At 55.0% G+C, this 23,126-nt stretch overlaps 1 protein-coding gene across 1 annotated transcript; it reads left to right on the top strand.

The window, feature by feature from the left end:
• The first annotated feature begins 614 nt into the window (after nucleotides 1–614).
• On the top strand, nucleotides 615–13,395 carry MYOC (myocilin). The gene is given in 7 exon segments (XM_053447797.1): nucleotides 615–1,336; nucleotides 10,109–10,234; nucleotides 12,600–12,698; nucleotides 12,701–12,805; nucleotides 12,808–12,837; nucleotides 12,840–13,175; nucleotides 13,178–13,395. Coding segments are annotated over 7 exon segments (1,629 nt in total). The 5' UTR covers nucleotide 615; the 3' UTR covers nucleotides 13,390–13,395.
• The last annotated feature ends 9,731 nt before the right edge of the window (nucleotides 13,396–23,126 follow it).

Raw genomic sequence — 23,126 nt, 5'->3', positions numbered from 1 at the left:
ATTAGCCTAGAGGCTATCACTGACAAGGGTGACTGATATTCGGGGACTGGAATTAGTAAGTCCTCCCAAATACACACTCACGCTTGTGTTAAAGCTGGCGGCAAGGGGAGAATTCTGCTTCCAGCTGTTTCTACAAGACTGCTGCTCGCGAAGCCTGGTGGCATGCCGCCCCTGTGTTCTGGCTAGCGGTTACTTGTCACTGCCACAGGGACAGAGGGACTGTGTCTTAGGAATGTCTGCACCCTCAGTTTCTAGCACAGTCCATGATACGGAAGCAGGTCTCAGTGAAGTTTGCAGAGTAAATGGAAATGAATCCTTGGTGGGGGAGACACGCGTGTGGTCATGTTGGGTGAAGTGGACCCTGCGTGAACGTGTGTGCCCCAAAATAGGGTGGGGGTACAGGGACGATAGTAGGGGTATGGATGCATAGAGGGAGACGTTTTTTAAAAGAAATTCAAAACAGATTTCTGGAATGTCATATTCTAAGACGTTTCCTGGCCATGAGCAAACAATTCCCCTGTGCGTGGCCCCACCCCGCCTCACGTGGCCTCCCCCTGCTCCCCCGGCGCAGGGCTGGCTCTGCAGTATATAGAGAGCGCGGTGCAGCCTCTGTGCATGACCCTGCAGGGCCAACCACCCAGGTGCCGGGCTGGGCCGGAGAGCTTTCCCAGGGAAGCCTTGCCCAGTGCCCGCCCCAACGGCGTCTGTGCACGTCACTGGCACCGCAGGCATCACTGGCACCGCAGGCATCACTGGCACCGCAGGTGCACCATGGCCGCCATCCAGCTGCTCCTTCTGGCCTGCCTCGTGTGGGCTTTTGAGGCCAGGACGGCCCAGCTGCGGAAGGCCGATGACCGCAGCGGCCACTGCCAGTACACCTTCAGCGTGGCCAGCCCCACCGAGCCCAGCTGCCCCGAGCAGGGCCAGGAGGCGTCCGCCATCCGGGACCTGCAGAGAGACAGCAGCGCCCAGCGGGCCGACCTGGAGGCCGCCAAAGCCCGCCTCAGCTCCCTGGAGGGCCTCCTCCGCCGGCTGACCGCGGGCCAGGCGGCCGGGCCCTCAGACGGCCAGGAGGAGCTGCAGGGGTTGCTGGACGCCCTGAGAAGGGACAGAGAACAGCTGGAAACCCAAGTCAGGGAGCTGGAGGTGGCCTATGGCAACCTCCTCTGCGACAAGGCAGCTCTGGAGGAAGAGAAGAGGCGGCTGGGGCAGGAGAACGACGATCTGGCCCAGACACTAGAAAGCAGCAGCCAGGAGGTGGCCCGGCTGAGAAGGGGCCAATGTCCCCAGGCCCACAGCTCCTCTCAGGACGCACCACCAGGCTCCGGGGAGGAAGGTAAGAATGAGGAGGGGCAAAGGCGCCCCCGAGTCCAGAAGGTGCCTTGGTTCATGGTGTCCTGTTACAGGTGACCCAGACTGGCCTTTCCCGCCGCCTCCGCTGTCCCCGAGACGGCACATCTGGCACGAGGTGGACAAATGACAGCGGCAGAGCGATCACACGCATCACTAGTCGTCTAGCTCCCGGGAGGTCCTTTGGGTCAGAGATTCCCAGTTCTCGTGCCTCCCGGCACGGCTCTCCCAGTCTTAGCAAAGCGACAAAGAGAAGGACCAGGTAAGACGTGTGCGTGTATAGGCCTGGTAGAAAATTGCCAGCTATTGTCCTTAGAAAACTACCCTTTTCTGAATCTTCCTTTGGAGACTGTGATTCCTACCTTTTGTTGTTAAAATGACCTCTGTGAGATGACAGTAGATGAATGAAATCATGGTAGACGGTAGGGGGTTTCCTTTTGTTTTGTTTTTTCCTTTAATGTCCTGTCTTGGCAAAATAAAGAGATGGCAACCCTTTGTCGGGCTCCTCAGTACGTTGTTTGGGGAGTTTTCTGACTCTTTGACCATTCCGAGAACCTCTGCTTTCAAGGCCCCAGGCCGCTCCTTGAGGTGGCTCCTTCTCACTGGGACATTCTTCTGCTCGTCCTGGTCCCCGCTGGAAGGTGAGTCCGTGGGTGTGCACTGCGACAGGCTCCCCATTATTCGAGAGGATGGTATTTCTGTCACTTTTTGTGAAATTCTGCTCCCAAATACTCCATTTCATAATTAGTTTTCCGATTAGGAGAAAACAAGTGAGCAAATCCAATGGTGGGGCAGGTAGTCCAGACGCTCCAGAGACGTCAACATCATGAAAGACGAGGGGGTGTGGCTCGTTCTAGATTCTAGGAGCTAAGGAGATGCGGTGGCCAAATCCAGCGCCTGGCCTTGGAATGGGTCCTACATCCGGGCGAGAAAAGCCACAGCGACAGGTTTGGAATCACGGAGGAGACGGGAATGTAGACTATCAGGCCCTGTCACGGGCTAACACTCAATGTCTTGGGTACGAGGCAGTATCGTGGCTGTGAAGCGTATCCTTCTTCTAAGGAGACACATACTCATGCTAGGGGGTGAGGAGTCAGAATGGCTACAGTTTACCTTCTGATGGTTCAGTGAAAACTGCAAATGTATCAAGAGTGACAGAAACAAAGGAAAAACAAATGTGGCAAGATAGTAACAATTGGTGACTCAGTGAGCTGCACATGGTGGGGAGGCTTTTATTGTACGATTCTTCCAACTTTTCAAATAGTCCGGAGATCTTCAAAATACAACTATTTTTTTGAAAGGGCTTTCTAGGGGCATCTGGGTGACTCTAACAGCTAAGCATCAGCTCTTGACCTCAGCCCAGGTCTTGATCTCAGGGTCGTGAGTTCAACTCCCACCTTGGTCTCTGTGCTGCGTGTGGAGCCTAATTAAAAAAAAAAAATGACTTCCTATCCGAGAGGCAAAGTCTGCATGTAAATAAGACTGAAAAACCCAGAAGTCGATGCTCAGGTATGACCTTGGGCAAGTCACTTAACCTCTGGCCCTTGGTTTCTTATCTGCTACGTGGTAATGAAAACTCCTCCTATGAATGTTTCCTGTGGTGTTCAAATGAAATAACTCCCAGGTATAAAGGATATTTTAAAAATCCTGTATTTCTAGGGGTGCCTGGGTGCCTCAGTGGGTTAAAGCCTCTGCCTTCGGCTCGGGTCATGATCCCAGGGTCCTGGGATCGAGCCCTGCATGGGGCTCCCTGCTCAGCGGGGAGCCTGCTTCCCCCTCTCTCTCTGCCTGCCTCTCTGCCTACTTGTGATCTCTGTCAAGTAAATAAATAAAAAAATCTTTAAAAAAAAATCCTGTATTTCTATAGTTGGAAGAGACTCAATTCTAAATTTTACAACAAAGAAAAATAAGGTGTGAAGACACCGCGGGCCCCGGGGGGCACAGTGATTGGTGGTGGCAGGAAGACTTGTGGAACCTGAGTCTTCGAGCATAGGTAAAACAATCAGTATTCATAGAAACATGATGAAGCATTACTTATTTCAGACTGTTAAGTGATGGAGTCATATAATCAACAAAAACGTGTGTGTGTGTGTGTGTGTGTGTGTGTGTGTGTGTGTGTGTGTGAACAGAGGCAATGTTTTGTTTTTTTTATTGTCCTGTGGTCATTTAACAAGACTTGGGGAATGTATTAGCTGTGCTCTCTAATTCTACATTTCCTTTTCTTCTTTCTAGCTGCTCTACTTTTGAAATAGGGACAACAGCCCATTAGAGTGAACTCCAAACTTGGAAGGTCTTTTTAGCAATGGGTTTTTTAAAAGTTTTTATTTTTTTCCCACGAGCAGGAAATTACATTAGCACAAGAATGTAGAGCTGCAAAAGCAGCCCGCAAAACGTCTGAGCCCCTGGCTCGTTTTGTGCAGATACAGAAACTGAGGCCCAGAGCTGCTCCGTGGCCACCTAGTCAGCAAGGGGCAGAGCCAGAACTGAATTCTAATTCAGTCCCTCCCACCTGACGTCCAGTGGCCCTTCAGGACCTTGACGTGACCTCTAATTTATAGACCCTAAAGACAAAAGACAGGAAGTTTCCATTTATATTATTATTTAAAAAAAGAAAAGATTTTATTTTAAGTAATCTCTACACCCAGCATGGGGCCTGAACTCACAACCCGAGGTCGAGTCATTCGTTCCACCCCCTGAGCCAGCTGGGCACCCCAGGAAGGTTACATTTAAATATCGGGAAAGAAACGTTTGGAACAAAAGATAGGCTTCAAGGCCCTGGATCTGCAGGTAAAGGGCTTTCTGGGCAGCTGGAATTTAAGTGTGGGTATGCTTTCTCCAGGGGCAGCGAGAGCTGAAGGGGGGAACCTGGGGGGAGGGCTTAGCGAGGCCGTGTGAGCCCAGATGAGGGAGACCACAGAGGGTGGATTTTTCTCACTTGGCCTGTCACTCAAACTGTCACCACTACTGTCTTTATGGTGTAATTGTTACCTAGAAAAAGGTCTCCCTAGAATCACAGAAATCACTTGTTCAGTGTGTGTGTGCGTGTGTATGTACATGTGAGAGAATTAAGATCATATATATATAATTTTGTAGTAATCGTTTTGTAGCAAAATGTCTGGAAACCTATTAAGCCCAAAGTAGAAACACAGAGATTACCAGATGACGTACCAGAGCTGGTTATTAGTGTCACAAGAGAAGCCCCCTCTTCCCTTTGTCTGACCTCTACTTCCGATCGGTCCTCCCAGAGGACAGAGCCTGGGATGGGCGCTCGTGTGCAGTGGTTTGTATGGGCCACGATCCCAGGGAGCAGAAGCCGGGACGGGGAGAGTGAGTCAGGGAAGGAAGCGGAGCCCATAAGGAGTGGGGGGCATTCTCCAGGGGAGCCGCACAGTGGCTGGTGGGGCTGTGTGGAAGGCAGCAGAGCAAGGGAGCTTTCCCTCGTGCGTGTGACACTCTGCTGTCCAAGGATCATCGCGCCGGAGGGGGCGTGGGCACCAGGCTGGCTCTCGCAGAGGCTCGGAGAACCTGGGGCAGGGCGGCTGAGACGGGGTCCTGGGGGGGGGACATGGGCACAAGGCAGAGGCTGCAGCAGTGAGTGGGAAAGGGAGAGCGGATATGAAGGAAGCGCCCAGAGCTGTTCCGAGCTCAGGATAATAATCCCTCGGGGTTACTGTACAGATGAGAAGTACCAGGGAGAAGCATCGCAGCGTCACGCAGCAGAGCGGTAGGAGCCCCGAGGGCCTCTTGTGCTCGAGCTGTGCCGCTGTTTACAAACGCCCTTTACTGACTAGACTTCAGCGCACACTGATCCGAGAGCAGGACCGTGGGAGCGGCACCCGGGACAGGAGTCCGCCAGCTCCCCTTCGCTTTCCTGGGCGGCTTCTAGGTCAAGCTCACTAGAACGCGGCTGCCAAGTGGAGGTCAGGGAGATAGGGCAGCACATGCAGGAAATTTCCAGAATTCTGTAGGAGACATGAACTTTTCAACCACAGAAGGACTGAATTTTAACAGAAACAAATAAAAGCTCTCGGACTCTTTGGCTGTGGGGATCAATACCGTCCTCAGAATTCGGTTATTTCCGTAATTGTTTCCTCCCCACATTCAGAGTGAAACTGGAGTTTTAAACATTCCAGAGGAATTTTTGACACATTTGTACTGCGAACCTTCCATCCCCAGTCTGACCTGTGGATACCGAGGCTCAAGGTTGCGTAACTTGGCCGCAGCCACACACCCCGTGCGAGGCCGGTCCGAATAGAAAGCTCTGACCGGGCCCAGGCCAGGCTCGTTGACGCGGCTGCTTGCCTGCCTTCGGGGGCTCACCCTTCCCACGGGCTTCTGTCTCAGGCCGCACAGCCCCACTCTGGGAGCGGACCATTGCCGAGTGCTCCCGGCGGACACAGCCGAGAAGCAGCCGGCGGACTTGTCATGGGCCGCGCCGTCGGGCCGGCTGAGCAAGGGCGGCGCCGTCGTTCCGGAAGCCGCTCCCTGCCCTTATGTTTCACTGTGGTTCTCGTTTACTCCAAAGCAAGCACATGAGGGGGGTTCCAGCAACCGTGAAGAAAGGCGCAGGGGTGAGGCAGGGAACGGGAGGGAGAGGCAGAGAGGGGGAGGCCAGGAGAAGGAGGGGAAAAGGGCCCCCTGTGCAGAGCGGTGAGAACACCAGGAGAGGAGCTCTGCCCCCGTCCCCAAGGGCCACTGCTGCTGCTCTTCCTCCCACAATGTCCCTCCGGCGCCCTCTGCCGAGATAGCGTGACACCGTCCCCACTTACCTACTCCGCAGAGGGAGCACTAGTGGGCAGAGCGGGAGGGAGAGGAGAAGCAGATGCCCGCAGAGCAGGGAGCCGATGTGGGACTCCATCCTGGGACCCTGGGATCATGACCTGAGCTGAAGGCAGCGGCTTCACTGACCGAGCCACCCAGGCGCCCGTCATCGTGCCCACTTTAAAGGAGACATCCTTGTTTTTCAGAACGCATCTAGGGAAGGATGCATTTGGCACCTAGGGGCAATTAATTTACGATGACAAACTTCCCCCACTGAAGTTCCCAACTGCCATGGCCTTGGCAGACTTGGGTTCAAGTCCTTAGTCCCGCCACTAACCAGCTGTGTGACCTTAGGCAAGTTACTTGACTTCTCTGAGCCTGTTTTCTCTTCCCCAAAATGAAGTTACGATCGTCCACGTCAGGACTGTAACGTGGAATAGAGGTAATGAGCGCAGGACCCAGCTCATGGGAGGCACTTATTAACTAATAATTAAATTAGTTCCAAGCTTCAGTCCTAAAGTTTTTTTTCTATTTCTTTAGAAGTTGTGAAGGTATCAGAGCGCAGACATAATTTCTACGAAACTGCCCTGCAATGTGGAGACATCTAGAAGTACCTGTTAGTGGTCTCTTCTCACAAAGGATCTGTTTTCAGGATTTCAGTATCTTCAGGGAAGTCACCCCGGAAAATGCCTTTTTGCTTTCGTTTTCCCCACTTTCTTGTTTACTCTTCTTGTGGGAGCTTTTCTTAGTTTTCTTCTCACTGATTCACAGGTGTGTACACTTCTCAGTGTGTGTCTGTTTCCCAGTAAGTCACTAAGCTCCACGATCATCCTGGCCACATTCTCGGAATGCAGTAAGGTGCGTCAGGTGTGCAGAGAAGGAGCTGGCACAGTGGGTGGGGGGCGGTGTATGGCAACTGTGGGTCCCGGAGCTGAAGGGCAGGGAACTGGGGAGCAGCAAGAGAACCTTCTAGAGGTTTATAGAAATGCCACCGCAGTATTTCTCACCTCACTCTGCCTAACGCTAGCTCCAATATTCGGAGCATTCACTGAAATAGTTAAAGCAGTTTGAATTATTCCAAAGAACAGTCCGTGATGGTCTGAGGAGGTTACCCAGGAAGAGAGAGAGCCCACCTCAAGGAGTTTGCTCAACACCTGCTTTTGAGAAACTGCCCTGCCGGGCCTTGCCGCCCATCAGCCTCTGCTCGTGCGGAGCTGGGGTGCTCCCGACAGTCAGGGTCAAGGCTCTGTCATTATGTTTTAGACCTAAGAGGACGTGTGGAGATGGGAGAGGCGGACGGAGAGGGTGAAGCCTGTGCTCCAGGAAGCAGGGACGGTTACAGACGGCTCTGCTCGCCCCGGTAGAGGAAGAGGGTCGCTTACTCTTACCTTTTGGCTCACCAGCCCGGGGGGAGGAGGGCGGTGCGGTGGCTGGAGATTGACAGAAACTCCACCCGACCTAGTGAATCAGCCTCTGCCTTGGGTACCCTCTTAGGTCAAGGCCATCTTCAGAGCGAAGAGCCCAGGAGTTTCCTCACCTCCACAGACCTTCAGGCAGATGGAAAGAGGAGTCAGGGAACCAAATTAATCTCCTAGGACCCTCCAGGAGCCACTTATATTGTCCAAGGGGTCCTTATTCCCAAAGCAGTCTGGAACGAACCCATGTTACTCCTCAGCAAGAGGGCTTTGCCAGACCACGGGCCAGCTGTCATCGTTCACCGTGTATCTCCACACCTAGCACCACGGTGCACTGGCAGGTGTCCCAGAGGGGCTGGCCACTTAGATGGGCAGACAGCTCCCCAAGACTGGGGACACTGAAGACCCTGGACTCATTCCCGATCGTCCCTGGAGTTTGGGTACACATCTAGAATGCCCTCAGTTGGCTACACGTTTTGGCTTAAGGGTCTTAACTGCTCCTGCAGCCCCCTTGGAACTGGGGACATCCCAGGACGGGAGGACACACCCCCTGCAGGGCCGTCCCTCCCCGGGGAGGCCAGTTCAGGTCTGCAGAGCGCGGCAGAGGCAGCCCCACACAGGCCTGAGAGCGCCTCAGCCCGTTAGGAAACCGTCTCTGCCTCCCTCCAGTTCTGAGCGCCAAGGCTAACTACCAGCAACTATGAGAGGCACCTGAGTCCAGACACGTGAAAATCTGAAAAAAATGTGTGGCTTAAAATTGATGACACGTGTGTAGCCAGAAGGGCTAAGTGTTTTATTGTCAGCTTCTGAGCCTTCGAGGTTGCATTTAGGAGAGTGAAGCAAACACGGGAGAGAAGATGGACCGTCTTCCCTGCCGGCTGGGCTGTGCAGGAGCCCCGCCCAGGCACTGACTGTCCCCCGGGACGGTGACACAGAATCCTGCGTGGGGAGCCTGGTCACTCAGGGGGCAGAGAACTACCGGGGATGGCCAGCGAGAGAAAGGCCAATGTTTTTGTTTTTGTTTTTAATTTATTGACAGGTCACAAGTAGGCAGAGAGAGACAGGAGGAGGCAGGCTCCCTGCTGAGCAGAGAGCCCGATGCGGGACTCGATCCCAGGACCCTGAGATCATGACCTGAGCCGAAGGCAGAGGCTTTAACCACTGAGCCACCCAGGTGCCCCAAGGCCAATGTTTTAAGCGTATCTTTTTATTCTGATGCTTTGCCGACTGGGCCTCACACAGCTGATTCCTAGAGACCACGTCCAACTCACTGGCCAGCCCGCCTTTCATACGCAAACCCACCGACCAACAGCCCACAGCCCGCCCCTCCGCGCCCCGCCCTCTCCACGCCCAAACCCTGCCTCCATGGGTTCTGCCTCTCACACTCAAGGCTACTGTCCACCTGCTGGGACCACCTGAGAGCCAGGAACCAGACAACTAAGGACACCCCATGTCCCAGAGCCGGCTGAAATTACTCACATTAGCCGGTCCTACACCTGCTCACCCGATTCACCCGTTCCTTCCCACAGGAAAAAAAATAAAGCTTCTTGCCCAAGTTTCCCTCCGTCCTGAGCAACCCCAGTGCTGCTCCTTGTGGCCCCTCTGGCATGGGTGTCCCTGCCCCTCGGGAGCAGTGACTATAACAGACTATATTCTCATTAGCAGTCAGCTCCCGGGCTGTACCCGAACGATAAAGCTGCATTTTAAGACAGCTAAGCTGTTGCTCCTGACTCCTGCTTTTCCCTTGCGTGCAAGGACTCTTGTCTGACCCAAATCCTAAACCGAAGTAGCAAAGTGTGACATAGTGTGGTGACTCCATGTCTCCCCACCCCTTCCCTCAACATGCCCCCCCCCCCGCAGATTCCGGGAGGAATCCCGCACACACTGCCCCTGTCCACAACTGGTCTCAGAAGGGGATCTGACAGAGTGTGTCAGCTGAGCGTGTAAAGCCGGGTCCGTCTCCTCTCGCAGGAACATGTGCATCATGACGGGAAGAAGAACATTTTGTCATGCAGGGAGCTGTTAATTGTTGCATTTCAGGCATCCCCGGAAGATGCTGAGGACCTTCTCAACACCCCCGAATCACACCTCACCTGCTCATAAATTGGGGAATTATTTTGTGTACAAGCTTACTTTATTTATTTTAAATACCCTATTCTGAGCAAGGCACATTGCGATGCTATCTATTGTTTGGGAACTTCCTGTTATGGGAATTTTTCAAACATTCGTAAAAGTAGAGAGAAACAAGAACCCCAGTGTACCCGTCACCCCGCTCCAACAGCTGTCCACGGAGTCCACCATGTTTTATCTCCACCCTCAACACTACAGATTTATTATCTTTTTAAAAACCTTTTTTAAAGTTTTGTTTGTGTAAGTCATCTCTACACCCAACATGGGTCTCGAACTCACGACTCCAAGAGTCACATGCTCTTCGGACAGAACCATCCAGACACCCCTACATATTCATTGTCTTAAATCCCAAACACTGTCATGTCTGTGGGAGCCTATTTAAATACCATCCTCAGCGTAGTCATTGGGCCATTTTCGTCATACTATAAATTTGTCTCTTTCTTTTAATACAGTTCCTAAATGGAATATGGAGACCGCGAACTTCTAGGAGCTGAAGTCAGAGTTAACTGAGGTTCCTGCTTCCCGAATCCTGAAGGAGAATCCATCTGGCCATCCTGAGAATGAGGAGGGAGACCCTGGTACGAAGTTAAATGTCTTCCCTTTTGTACACACACGGTCTTTATCTGGGCCTGTTCTGTGTTCAGAGCTGGTCAGTCCGCTTTGCGGGGAGGGCGAACCATCAGTCAGCTCTGGCAGTGAGGCAGGAAAGTGGGAGAGGAAGAGCCCCTCTCTGCTCCCTTCCCAGAGAACCCCCGCAGGAAGTCAGCCTTTCCTAGCAAAGCCCTATATCTCACTCGCTGCCCCCGCGGGGATGGTGGGCTCAGCTGGGCTGCGCTGGGGGAAGAGGAGAGAGAGGTGAATCTCACCCCCTTGATTGCCACCTAGAAGTTCATTGCATTGCTCAGCAGGTCCTTCAGATCTTTCTTTTTCTTCAGGCCTGATGACCCCATATACCCTCTCAGCACACAGTTAGCAGATACTCAGCAGAAGTGTCTTTTCTGAACTGTGGGTACTGAGAAGTACAGCTGCCCCTCTCCAAAGTGCTCCCTGAAAGCCGGACTTAAGGCAGGCTCTTTCAGAAGCCGTGACTACCTGTGTTTTTGGAAATTACTTCCAGCACAGGAGCTTGCATGGCGATGGGGACGTTTTTTTTTTTTTTTTAAGATTTTATTTATTTATTTGACAGAGAGAGATCACAAGTAGATGGAGAGGCAGGCAGAGAGAGAGAGAGAGGGAAGCAGGCTTCTTGCTGAGCAGAGAGCCCGACGCGGGACTCGATCCCAGGACCCTGAGATCATGACCTGAGCCGAAGGCAGCGGCTTAACCCACTGAGCCACCCAGGCGCCGCGATGGGGACGTTTTAAAGTTTTCCAAATACGGTTCTCTGAGACCCGAGCAGCAAAGACTTCCCACCCTTTACAGGGAGAGTGAAAAAAGCACAGATAGCTGCTTGTCTGTTTCCGCTAAGTCTACATCTTCAACAATCTATTCATCACATTTTAAAACGTATGTTCGGGTTTTATTGTATTAAAATGACCCCTAAACTATGTGGTCCATCAGTTCAGGCTTGAAGAACTTTGTTTTGCAGAGTTTTTTCTTTTCTTTCTTTCTTTCTTTCTTTTTTTTTCTTTGTTTATTTGTTAGTTTGTTTGAGAGAGAGAGAGCATGAGAGGGGAGAAGGTCAGAGAGAGAAACAGGGACTTCTCCTCCCTGTTGAGCAGGGAGCCTGATGTGGGACTTGATCCTGGGACTCCAGGATCATGACCTGAGCCAAAAGTAGTCACTTAACCAACTGAGCCACATAGGCACCTGGTTTTACAGAGTTTATTATAATGACTTGAGTTTTGTTTCATTTTTATTAATTTTTTTAAGATCTTATTTATTTATTTGAGAGAGAGAGAGAGTGCGCACAAATAGGGGGAAAGGGGCAGAGGGAGAGGGAGAATTAGACTCCCTGCTGAGCATGGGGCTGGGGCTGGATCCCAGAACCATGAGATCAAGATCTGAGTTGAAGGCAGCTGCCCAACTGACTGAGTCACCCAGGTGCCCCTGTTTCTTTTCTTTTCTTTCTTTCTTTCTTTTTTTTAAGATTTATTTACTGGGACACCTGGGTGGTTCAGTGGGTTGGGTGGCTGGCTTCGGCTGGGGTAGTGCTATCAGGGTCCTGGGATCCAGTCCTGCTGGGGCTCCTTGCTCAGCGGGGAGCCTGCTTCTCCCTCTGCCTCTGCCTGCCACTCTGTCTGCCTGTGCTCATGCTCTCTCTCTCCCTCTCTCTAACAAATAAATAAATAAAATCTTAAAAAAAAAAAGAATTATTTACTTATTTATTTGACAGACAGAGATCACAAGCAGGCAGAGATGCAGACAGAGAGGGTTGGGGGGAAGCAGGCTCCCCGCTGAGCAGAGAGCCGGATGTGGGGCTCGATCCCAGGACCCTGAGACCATCACCTGAGCCGAAGGCAGAGGCTTAACCCACTGAGCCACCCAGGCGCCCCCCCATTTCATTTTTAAAAAATGAATTTAATCAGACATGAAAGTAAAGAGTAGTGTAACAGACCCCCGTGAGTTTCCGCCCGGCGTCAATCAGATACTAGGAATGCATGTGGAGGCCCCCCGTGCAGCCTTCCTCCTTACAGCAGATACCGGGGGACTTTATCACTGATGCTTCCCAGGCCATTTACTCTCTATCAGGCACCTAACATGTGTCATCACGTTTAACATCTACAACATCCCTACCCGAAACAGTGTCCCTGTGTACCAACGACCACGCCAGGGTCGAGGGGCGGAGGGACCCGCACGGCGCCCTGCCGGGGAGGGCAGAGCCTGACCTGACCCTGGCGCCCGGTCTCCTGGGCTGTGGCTCTGGCGGGCTTGGGCGCGCGGCCGCGGGGCGCACGGACGGTGGCAGAGCGGCCCGGGGCCTGCGTGTGTTGCGTCCCGCAGGCCGCGGAGAGCTGGTGTGGGTGGGCGAGCCGCTCACCCTGCGCAGAGCCGAGACGGCCGCGGGCAAGTACGGCGTGTGGACGCGAGGCCCGAAGCCCCGGCCCCGCACACGGCGGAGACCACGTGGAGAGTGGACACGGCGGGCACGGACGTCCGGCAGGTGTTCGAGTGCGACCGCGCCGCCCAGTTCCTGCAGGGCCACCCCTCGGGGTGCACGTGCTGCCGCGGCCGCTGGAGAGCACGGCGCCGTGGTCTACGCGGGCAGCCGCTACTTCCAGGCCGCGCGGTCGGCCACGCTGCTGCGCTACGACCTGGCCTCCGAGACGGTGCGGGCCGAGAGGGAGCTGCCGGGCGCCGGCTTCCGCGGGCAGTCCCCGTACTCGTGGGGCGGCTACACGGACATCGACCTGGCGGTGGACGAGACGGGGCTGTGGGTCATCTAGAGCGCGCGCGCGGCCAGGGGCGCCATCGTCCTGTCCAAGCTGAGCCCCGCGAGCCTGGCCCCGGAGCGCACGTGGGGGACCGACATCCGGAAGCGCGCGGTGGCCCACGCCTTCCTGGTGTGCGGCCGCCTCTACGCGTCAGCAGCTTCTCGTCGCCCGAGGCCGCCGTCAGCTTCGCCTACGACCCGGCCACCGGGCGCAGCAAGGCGCAGCAAGGCGCTCCGGGGCCGCTCCGGGGCCGCTCCGGGTACTGCAGCGCGCTGGACTACAACCCGCGGGAGCGGCGCCTCTTCGCCTGGGACAACTTCCACATGGTCGCCTACGACGTCCGGCTCTCCCGGGGCTGAGCCGCCGCCGCACCGCCGACCCCGGGCGCGGCCGTCGCGGCTCGGACGCCCCACGGTGCGCGGCGGCCCGGCCCGGCTCTCCGAGCGCGATCTGCGGCGCCCGCGGCGGGAGTGCGGAAGCCCGGCCGCCTCCACGCAAACCCCAGGCCTTTCTGAACGGCCTCGCCGGCCAAAAAGGGCGTGTGGCGGGGAGAAGGGCTCGCGCCAGGCAGCCCGCCCGCCGGGCACCCGGGTCGTCCCCGCCTGCTGCCTCGTTCCCGCCCGCCGCAGCCGGAGGACAGACCAGCGGCTCTTGTGGCCGCGCGCGCGCGGGGGGTGGCGGGGTGGGGGGTTGCGCTTCACGCGGCGTCGCTGCGGCGCCCCATAACCTTGGCCCCGCGAAATAAAGCCATCTCACAGCTTGTCCTCCTTGACCTCCGCGGCCTGTTTTGCTTAGGAGAAGAGCCCGGGTTCCAGCATCTGATAATCCCTCGGGGTGGGAGCTGTGCCAGCAGGACACTAGCAGTGTGTGTGTGTGTGTGAGACTGAGAGGTGGCTTTGCCGTGTGGCCCCGGATGACACCAGGCCAACAATGGAAGCCGCGCCTCCGCCCCCATCTGCTGGGCTCTAGGTCCCTCCCAAGCCATCTTCTCTTTCCCCAGCAGCCTGGGCTCTGTGTCGGTTCTTACTGGCCGTCATGGGCATCGGTTCCCTAAACTACAACCCAGGTGAGCAGACGGTCCCTTGTTGGCTTTTAAGTAACTGAACTTACTTGTGACCTTGAGGTGCCCTTGCCCCGAGTGGAACAACACTTCACCTGGCCAATTCAGCTTGGCCTCTGTCCCGTTAACCTGCTTTCAGTCAGTTCAGGTCACTCCTCGTCCCTGAGCTCCTCCAGGTGGCCTCCATGCTCCAAAGAGGCCAGGGCCCTCCGGCGAGCAGGGAAAGGCACCCAGGCCGATTCTTGTCCTGCCGGGTCTCAGTCACCGTGCAGCTCCAGTACTGGCCGCTGACACGCTCGTCTCCACCTGTGACGGCTGCGTGTGATGGCCACGTGTGATGGCCACGTCCCCGAGGCCAGCTCTGGTAGGCTGTTGCTTTGTCCCAGCCTGTTCTATGTCCCTTCAGGAGGTTATGTGCACCAGAGGAAACTCGGGGTGCTCAGGCCCTCTCCCCTAGATCGGTCTCGGGGCCCCTTCTGCCCCTCTACTGGCACACAGGCCACTTCCCTTAGAACTCGGCCACATACCCAGGTTTAACCTGGAAGCTTCTGCCTTTTCATGCCCCAAACCGTCTGCTTTGATAAGAACTCTCCAGAACCTACGCTCTCTTTTTCTCTCCTTTTCCCTGGCCTCCCCCAGACATTATGCAACTGCAGGGATGCCACAGTCGGGCCCTTTTCCTGTTATCTTCTCAAATCTTGATCTTGGGACCAGGCCTCACTCGGCCTTTTGATTTCCAAGAGAACCAGCACTTCAATATCAAAACCTTGACTTTAAAGACAAGTCTCTCTGTCGTGAGTCCTAAAGAGTGTGCTTCGGAAAGTAAAACGCAGAACAGAACGTTTCCTACTCCCTCGAGAGTCAGAGTAGGAAGGAGGTGAGTCTCACCATGGGTGTGTTTGTCTGCTGGGGCCCCCATGACAAAGGCCATGGATGCGGCAGCTGAAACAACGGAAATCTATTCTCTCACAGTTCTGGAGGCTGAGATCGAGGTGTCACCAGGGGTATGTCTTCTAAGGCCTCCCTTCTTGGCTTGTAGATGGTTGCCTTCTCCCTGACTCTCCACAGGGCCCTCCTTCTGCGTGCATCTGTGCCCCAATTTCCTCTTTTTTAAGAACAGCAGTCAGATTGGATTAGGGCCCACCCCAGTGACCCAATTTTACTGCAATTACCTCTTTAAAGGTCCTATCTCAAAAGACAGTCACTTCTGAGGTACTAGGGGTTAAAACCTTGACACACGAACCTGGGGGCGACATACCATTCAGTCCGTACCAACTGGATGTCACCACTGCACCCCACTGATACCAGACTCTTAAAGACTAGAAACCCCAGAAGTAGGAACGCCTGAGCTCATTCACGGCTGTGAGCGCCTGTAGCCGCCGGTGTCTGAAGGACGCGTGGGAGACGGTGAGAGAGCTTCGGGTGAGAAGACAGCGCACCCCTTCTCATGCTGGTGAGGCCAGTCCTCACACAGACCAGCCCATGGCTCCTTTTCCTTCCCTCCGCCAGCTCCTGCCTCTGGCTTTGGGACGGAAGAAGAGTGTGATTGAAGGAGGGGGAAGGGAATCGTTCTGGACGTGAGTCCGAGATATTCGACTCGCCTGCATCGCTGATCGCTCCTCCGCGCTCCCGAGCTCCTGCCTCCAGCCCGTGCCGCTCGGTGTTCTCCAGAGAAACAGAACCTGAAGGAGATGCGGGTGTAGATATGGAACGAGATTTAGTGTGAGGAGCTGATTCACGCCAATGGTAGAAGCTGAGAAGTCCCACGGTCTGCCTTCTGGAAGCTGGAGGCCCGGGAGTCCGGTGGTGTAATTCAGTCCGAGTCCGAGGGCTTGAGAACCCGGGAAGCCGAGGGCATAAACCCCAGGGACGACGGGGGTCCCCGCTCAAGCGGGCAAGCAGCAGGCACGGGGGTGGATTCCTCCTTCCTCCAGCTTTTTGCTCTACTCAGGCCCTACAGGACTGAACAACGCCCCCCACGCTGGGTGGGGTTCAAGGGCTCGTGTCAGTTGGAGACACCGTCACCCCTCGCACACGAACAACGCTGCATCTGGGCACCCCTGGGGCCAGTCAACTTGACACACAAAACTCACAGTCACATCGCCTCAGCCGCTTTGGACTGACGTGCTTCTGGGCTCCGCGGTCTCCTCTGCACCGGCCTGTTCCTCTGTCTCACCTGGCATCGTGGCTCTGAACGCCGCGACTATGCCCATGACCCGCAGTTTACACCTCCGGCGCACACCTAACTCCTAAGCCCCAGGTTCGTTTCTTTATCTGCACGCTGGGCCTCTCCAGTGAAGTGTCCCGTAGGCGGGGGCAGCTGGCTGGCTCTGCTGGGGGAGCAGCTCTCCATCCCACGCGTTCGGGCTCCCTGTTGGGTATAGCGATTACTTAAAAATAAAATCTTAGGGGCACCTGGGTGGCTCAGTGGTTAAAGCCTCTGCCTTCAGCTCAGGTCATGATCTCAGGGTCCTGGGATCGAGCCCCACATCGGGCTCTCTGCTCACAGCAGGGAGCCTGCCTCCTCCTCCTCTCTCTCTCTGCCTGCCTCTCTGCCTACTCATGATCTGTCTGTCAAATAAAAAAAAAAAAATATTTAAAAATAAAATCTTAAAAAATGTCTATGAGGCATATCCAATCAGCAAAACTAGAATCTCTGCGTTTCCCCACCTCACCCCTGTCATACGGGCCAAATCTGCTCTTCTCGGAGCTGCTAGAAACTCCATTCCTCCAGCTGCTTGGGCCCAAGCTCTTTTTTTTTAAAGTTTATTGGTTTAATTTTCTCTTTTTAAGATTTTTATTTATTTATTTGAGAGAGAGAGAGAGAGCACAAGCTGGGAGAAAGGCAGAGAGAGAAGCAGGCTCCTTGCTGAGCAGGGAGCCCGATGCGGGGCTCCATCCTAGGACCCTGGGATCATGACCTGAGCCGAAGGCAGAGGCTCAACCCACTGAGCCCCGACCCCCCCCCCACCCCCCCACCCCCGCCGGCGCCCCGGGCCACAACTCTTGACGTCATCCTCTACTCGCTGCTGTCAAACCCCACATCCAACACATCAAAAATTCTCCTTGGGTCCACCTTCAGGCACATCCGTGCAGAACCTGAGCACATTTGTCACCACATTTGTCACCAGGCCGCGGCTCTCCGCTCAGATTCCCATCGTCCCCCTCCCGGATCGATACAGCCTCTGACGCGCTCTGCTCCTTGTCCCAGGACGGCCTCGTCACCTTCGCAGCCAGGGCGCCCGCTCCGGAAAGCGCCACGCCCGAGTCCTCGCGCCGTCCCCGAGACCCTCCCCCGCCCCGCGCCTTCACCTTCACTCCTGTGCCCGCTCGCTCTGCTCCAGTCCAGCCTCCGGTGCGAGCTCCGGGCGCGCTGGTCTCAGGCCCTTCGTGCCGGCTCTTCCCCTCGGCCGGTCGGCCACGCGCCTACGTCCCCCAACTGTCCCCCTCCTCAGGAGGCCGACCGGACCACCCTGTTTAAAGTGCAGCTGCCCGGCCGTTTCGTCGGCCGCTGCCACCCTTCCTGACCCCGTCTGATTATTTCAAAACTTCATTTCCAGTGCATTTATCGTCTCCTGATATACGATATAATCCATCGATTTTAAATTGTCTATACTTGCCGTGGCACGTCCCTCTCTGGGATGTTGTGGAAGGTCATCGAGAAGACAGGACTTCCGGCTGACGTGTGAGCTGGACGCTGGCCACTGGAGAGCCTCGGGCCGCCCGCACCCCCGGCCTTGGATGCCCCCTGCCCCCAGAGAGCGAGACAGTCCTGTGGTGGTAAGACCACCTGCACCAGGGCGCCCGGGGGGCTCCGTGGGCTAAGCGTGTGCCTTTGGCTCCAGGCATGATCCCAGCGTCCTGGGATCGAGCCCTGCATCGGGCTCCCTGCTCAGTGGGGAACCTGCTTCTCTCTCAGCCTGCCATTCTTTGTCTCTGACAAATAAATAAATACAACATTAAGAAGAAGAAGATGTGCACCATTTATGTGACTGACCCGGTTAAGGCTCCTTATCAACTTTTAAGATGTAGAACGCGGGCATGGGGTGGTCCTCGTCCAAGACAAGGCTGTGGCAGTGCCCTTGCTAATTATCGCTGCAGCCGCGGTTTCCTCCTTCACCCTCTCCCTGCCTTCCGAGTGCGGGTCAGGGTCAGATCACACCCGGGAAGCTCCCCTGGGGCTTACGAGCCAACATGCGGCGAGCCAGCCCGGAGACACAGGACATGGGCCCTGGAAATGAGGCATCTGTGTGTGTGGCGGGGGGATCCTCAGGCTGCCAGCGGCCTCTGTGAGGGGTGGGGGCTGCGGGGCCTCGTTTGTCAGATGCTTGTGGACGGCCACGTGGGTACGGGGATGCCCCCCAGACGCTAGCTGCTGTAAGGGGTTTATCTGAGAAAGCCGGCGTCACTCACTGCGGCAACGCAGAGGACCAGACAGGTGGCTCAGGGGGGCTGGCCTCTCCCGCTGCGGTGCGGAGGGCGAGGGAGGCCCGCCTAGGGGCCGAGCTGGAGGTAGGAAGCTGGCAGAGCTGAGGTCAGAGAAGAGCATGGGAGTGTCCCCCGCCCTGCTGGCTTTGGGGCTGGCAGACCCCGTGGGAGAGCAGGGGAATAAGCTAGAGGCCTTAGCAGACGGCGCCACAAAGCTAAGACCTGGGCCCTTGTGACAAAGCCTGCTTTGGAAACGAAGAGGTAAAATCGCTGGGCAAGTGATGGGAATGAAGGCGGTGGAGCGGTGGGCACCCCGGGTAGCTCAGTGGGTTAAGCCTCTGCCTTCAACTCAGGTCATGATCTCAGGGTCCTGGGATCGAGCCCCAGTCAGTCGTGTTGGGCTCTCTGCTCAGAGGGAGTCTGCTTCCCAACCCCCGCCCCCGCCCCCGCCTGCCTCTCTGCCTACTCGTGATCTGTCAAGTATATGAATAAAATCTTAAAAAAAAAAAGAAAAGAAAAGAAAAGAAAAAAAGATGGCAGAGTGGTGACTGACAAGGAAGAGACAAAACGCTCCAGGCTGTCTAACCCCTAAAACAAAGGAGAACTTTAAACAGCCATTCCCCCAAAGCTCCTGGGAGCAAGCTGGCATTCTTTCTCTGTCCCTTGAGGTTGTAAATCTTGTCCTGTCTTTGAAATGCACCCCCAGGAAATAACCAAAACATGGCCCAGAGACTGGAAGGGAAAAACGGAGGGAGTAGAGGCTTTATAGAACGCCGACTCCCTTGCCGTAAGTCCAGCCCGCAAGCTCCATCGGTCACAAGTGTCAGTGAAGAGCCCTGTGAAGGGTACCTAGCTCTTGGTTGGAGTTTTGGAACGAAAGCTGAAGGGATACAGAAAGTTCCAGAAGGTTTGTGGAAAGGGAATATTGAGAAACAAATTTTATGTGTCGTCAAGCTAAGACTGGAATGGATTTATGTATTTTTTAGAGTTTTAATATCCAAAAAACACTGGTAAGAAAATAGAATTTGTTTTTCTATTAATGGGAAAACATTTTCTCAGATAATTACTTTTTTGTAAAAATAAATTGTAAGGAAAGGTTTTTCTTTACATTTAACGTCATCTGCCTAGAAAAGAGAGAGCCTGTCTTCATCAGGTCTTTGATTACTTAAGAAACAGAGTCTTATCACAAAGGCTTCGTTGTTTTTTTTTTACAACTATGTAAATTTTGCGTACATAAAATTTCATGGGAAACACTGTCAAGTAACAAGTGATGCTAAACTCTCTCTGGGCTGTATTAGTATGAAATTTCGAACATCTGATATATACCGTGAATGATATCAATAACATTTTAAAATGTACGTCACAGAAATGATCAAATTTCCCTGTTGACTACATGATACTGAACTTTCATCAGATTTTTTAACTAACATGGCCATTTTTTTTATAAGATTTTATTTATTTATTTGAGAGAGAGTGAATGAGAGAGAGCACGAGAGGAGGGGGAGGGTCAGAGGGAGGAGCAGACTCCCAAGCAGGGAGCCTGATGCAGGACTCGATCTCAGGACTCCGGGATCATGACCTGGGCTGAAGGGAGTCGCCCAACCAACTGAGCCACCCAGGTGCCCTAACATGGCCATTTTGAAAGTCTTTTATCATTTCCAGACTGTTACTATTTTATTCTGATACTCTGGTTGATGCGGGGGGGCGGGGGGAGGGCGCAAATATTCCTGTTAAAGTGCTTCATCCTCAAGGAAGTTCAATAAAAAGTAGTTTGAGGGTTTCTGATAACTAAGATCAACTTGCCTCATGTGGGAGGGAGAAAATACACCTTCCAAGGACTCCCCCCGGCCACCTGCACAGCCTGCGACTGTCGCTCTCGTCCTTCCCCGCAAGCCAAGCAGGCCCACGGCACTGACGATACGACACTGACCTGTGCAGATTGGCCTCTGCTGGGGGACGCCTGCGAGGGGAGGGGCAGTGAAGCCACAGAAAATTCAAGGCCCAGGCACCGCCATAAGGTTTCAGGAGTCGTCCTGCCAGATAGGACTCGGGTTGTCCCACAAGCCGTGATCCATGAGGTATGAGCTTATCCGATCACCAAGAATGAGAAAGAGGTGCCCATCTTTGTAGGGATTTGGGGGTCTGGAGGACTTTTATTCCCCATCCGGCACAGAGCCTCGGACCCTTACGCTGTCTGGTAAGGAAAGGGCACGTATGGGCCTGGGGTCAGAGCAACAACCTGCCTTTGGGAAAGCCAAACTCTGAGTGAAGCAGATCAGAGCCGTGGGCGTCTCCCCGGCAGGGCTGCCCCAGTGTCGCATGTGACCGGGACTCCGGAGGTACGGGCTGGGCGCTGTGGCAGAACAAACACACAAGGAGAGAGCACCCCTGGGATATGGGTCTCAGCTCTGAAAGGGGACAGAAGCCCAGTATACCTGAGCAGAGCCCCCGCTCCTAGCAGGTGCACATGCCCCTCCAGGTACAGCCTCTCACACGGCAGCCAGAGGGCTGAGCTCGGAGCCGTCTGGCCAGCGATCACTCGTGAGCCCTGACCACTGACCCATTGCACTGGCGACCCTGACAGTGGGAAGCCAAGGGACGGATGACCATGGATAAGCCTATGTGGGGTCAGGATATGTGGCAAGACATCTGGGGGCGTCTACAAGAGCTTGAGGCAGACCTCCCTGTTTTCCACATCCCAGCTCACGAGGGGCTGACACTCCCCCCCTGCCCCCCGCCCCAGCAGCTCACAAGCTGAGGCCCCAGCCCGGGAAGAGCCCTAATTATTGAGTCTTCAGCAGACACGGCGGGTTGGGCGCACAGAAAGAGTGGCCACTGCAAGGAAGATGGCGGATTGGCATGAATGCTGGATTGTTCTTGGAGTACAGAGACATAGTTAAGGTAGGAAAAGCATGACCGTGTGTTCTCGACGACGCCCAAGGTAACCACCAGAAGAGTCTGAGACCATCCACCAGGGTTCCCAGCCCATGAGGGATTGGCAAATTGGACCTGTTGGCCCCTCCTTCCAAGCGAGGGCTTTAAATATACCTGGGTTTGTGGACCCTGCGTGTGGCCTAACACCAACTCTCCCCTGTCCCCACACAAGCCAAGCTGCCAGCATGAGGGGGGAAGAAGAATCGACCATGCATAGACGCCCTCATCACTGAGACAGCCACTGGGGGCCACATTTCAAAAAATCACGACATTGAGCAGAGGTTCTGTCTCTCCTGTAACCCGCAAGCCGCAGGGTGGGTGGAAAGAAAACATGGACTATTAAAGGAGCAGATCAAGTTACTAACAATCGTGGGGTGGCCTGAAGTTCTGTCCCAGTCTTGCATACACTTGAATGATCAACCATAGGGCCTGTGCCCAGATGCCAGCCTGGGGACCCCCGTGGAGGCACCCAAGGCTGTAACGGTGTGGAAGTCATGGGAAACAGCCAGCACCCCACCCCCGACTCTCAACAGGTGTGAATGCACCTGAGGACACCAAGCCCATCTCACCCCAGAAAGGAGCTACCTTCGGAAATGGGATGTCCCACCGGGATGGCGGACTTACTTGGCCCTGCGGGGTGACGGGGAAGTACTCCATCTCCACAGCAGGCAAGACCTGCTGAAATGCACCCTTGAGGGCGCCTGGGTGGCTCAGTCGGCTCCGTGTCTGCCTTCGGCTCAGGTCTCGATCCTAGAGTCCTGGGATCGAGCTCTGCGCTGGGGAGTGGCGGTCCCTGCTCAGCGGGGAGTCTGCTTCTCCCTATGCCACTCCCCCTGTTCCTGTTCTCTCTCAAATAAATAAATAACATCTTTAAGAAAAAGAAAAAAATAAGTTCAGCCAGCAAGTCTTAAAGACTAGCAGACAAAGCCTATCTTTTCTGAACACTGAAACGCTGAAGTCATCTCAGGGTTATTCGGATAGAACATGGTGTTCATACCCGAGGAGTCTGCTAACGGGTCGTCTTTACTCAATCACGTGACACAAAGGAACACCCTGATTGATCCGGCTTAGGGGACTTGATAAACCAGTAACTCAGATCAGAGGCTGTTGCAGAAAAAGGTGTCACTGCTTTCAGGCATCAGTGCCTGAATCAGTGACTTCTCTTGCATGTGCCCGTGCTGTGGCTGTGACGTGTGCCTCCCGTGCCCCAGCCAGCCCGCACAGGGGCCACCCCGGAGATGGCCCCTGAAGTCCCTGAAGCCCCTGCTGACCACCCAGGACCCATCTGGGAAGAGGGGGTGGCTCACAAGCCTGCAAGGGTGGCCACGGTCATCAGGGGTGGAGGACTGGGGAAGCTCCTCCCCAGGAGGGGATCGCGGGTTTCCCCGGAGCTGGACACGGTGCAGAGGCCCCTCACCTCCCTTCCTTGCGCTGGAATGTGGCTCGTGCTGGCCTCTCCCCCTCCCCGGGGCGGCTCCGAGGGCGCAGCCTGGATGCGGTGAGGGGGTATTGAAGACACCTGCAGGGCAGACGCACCTGAGGCCTCTCTATAAACTTTTGAGATGTGGCCAGTTATGCAAGGGTCCTGTCATCCTGCTGCCACCCAAGACAAGCCTGTGTGGGAGCGCCCTGTGCTTGTGAAGTCTGCCCCCTACCATGCTGGGGGTGGGGGTG

This window comes from Lutra lutra, chromosome 15 (assembly GCF_902655055.1).
Source record: "Lutra lutra chromosome 15, mLutLut1.2, whole genome shotgun sequence".
Taxonomy (NCBI): Eukaryota; Metazoa; Chordata; class Mammalia; order Carnivora; family Mustelidae; genus Lutra; species Lutra lutra.
This window is presented reverse-complemented; position numbering and strand designations above follow the sequence as displayed.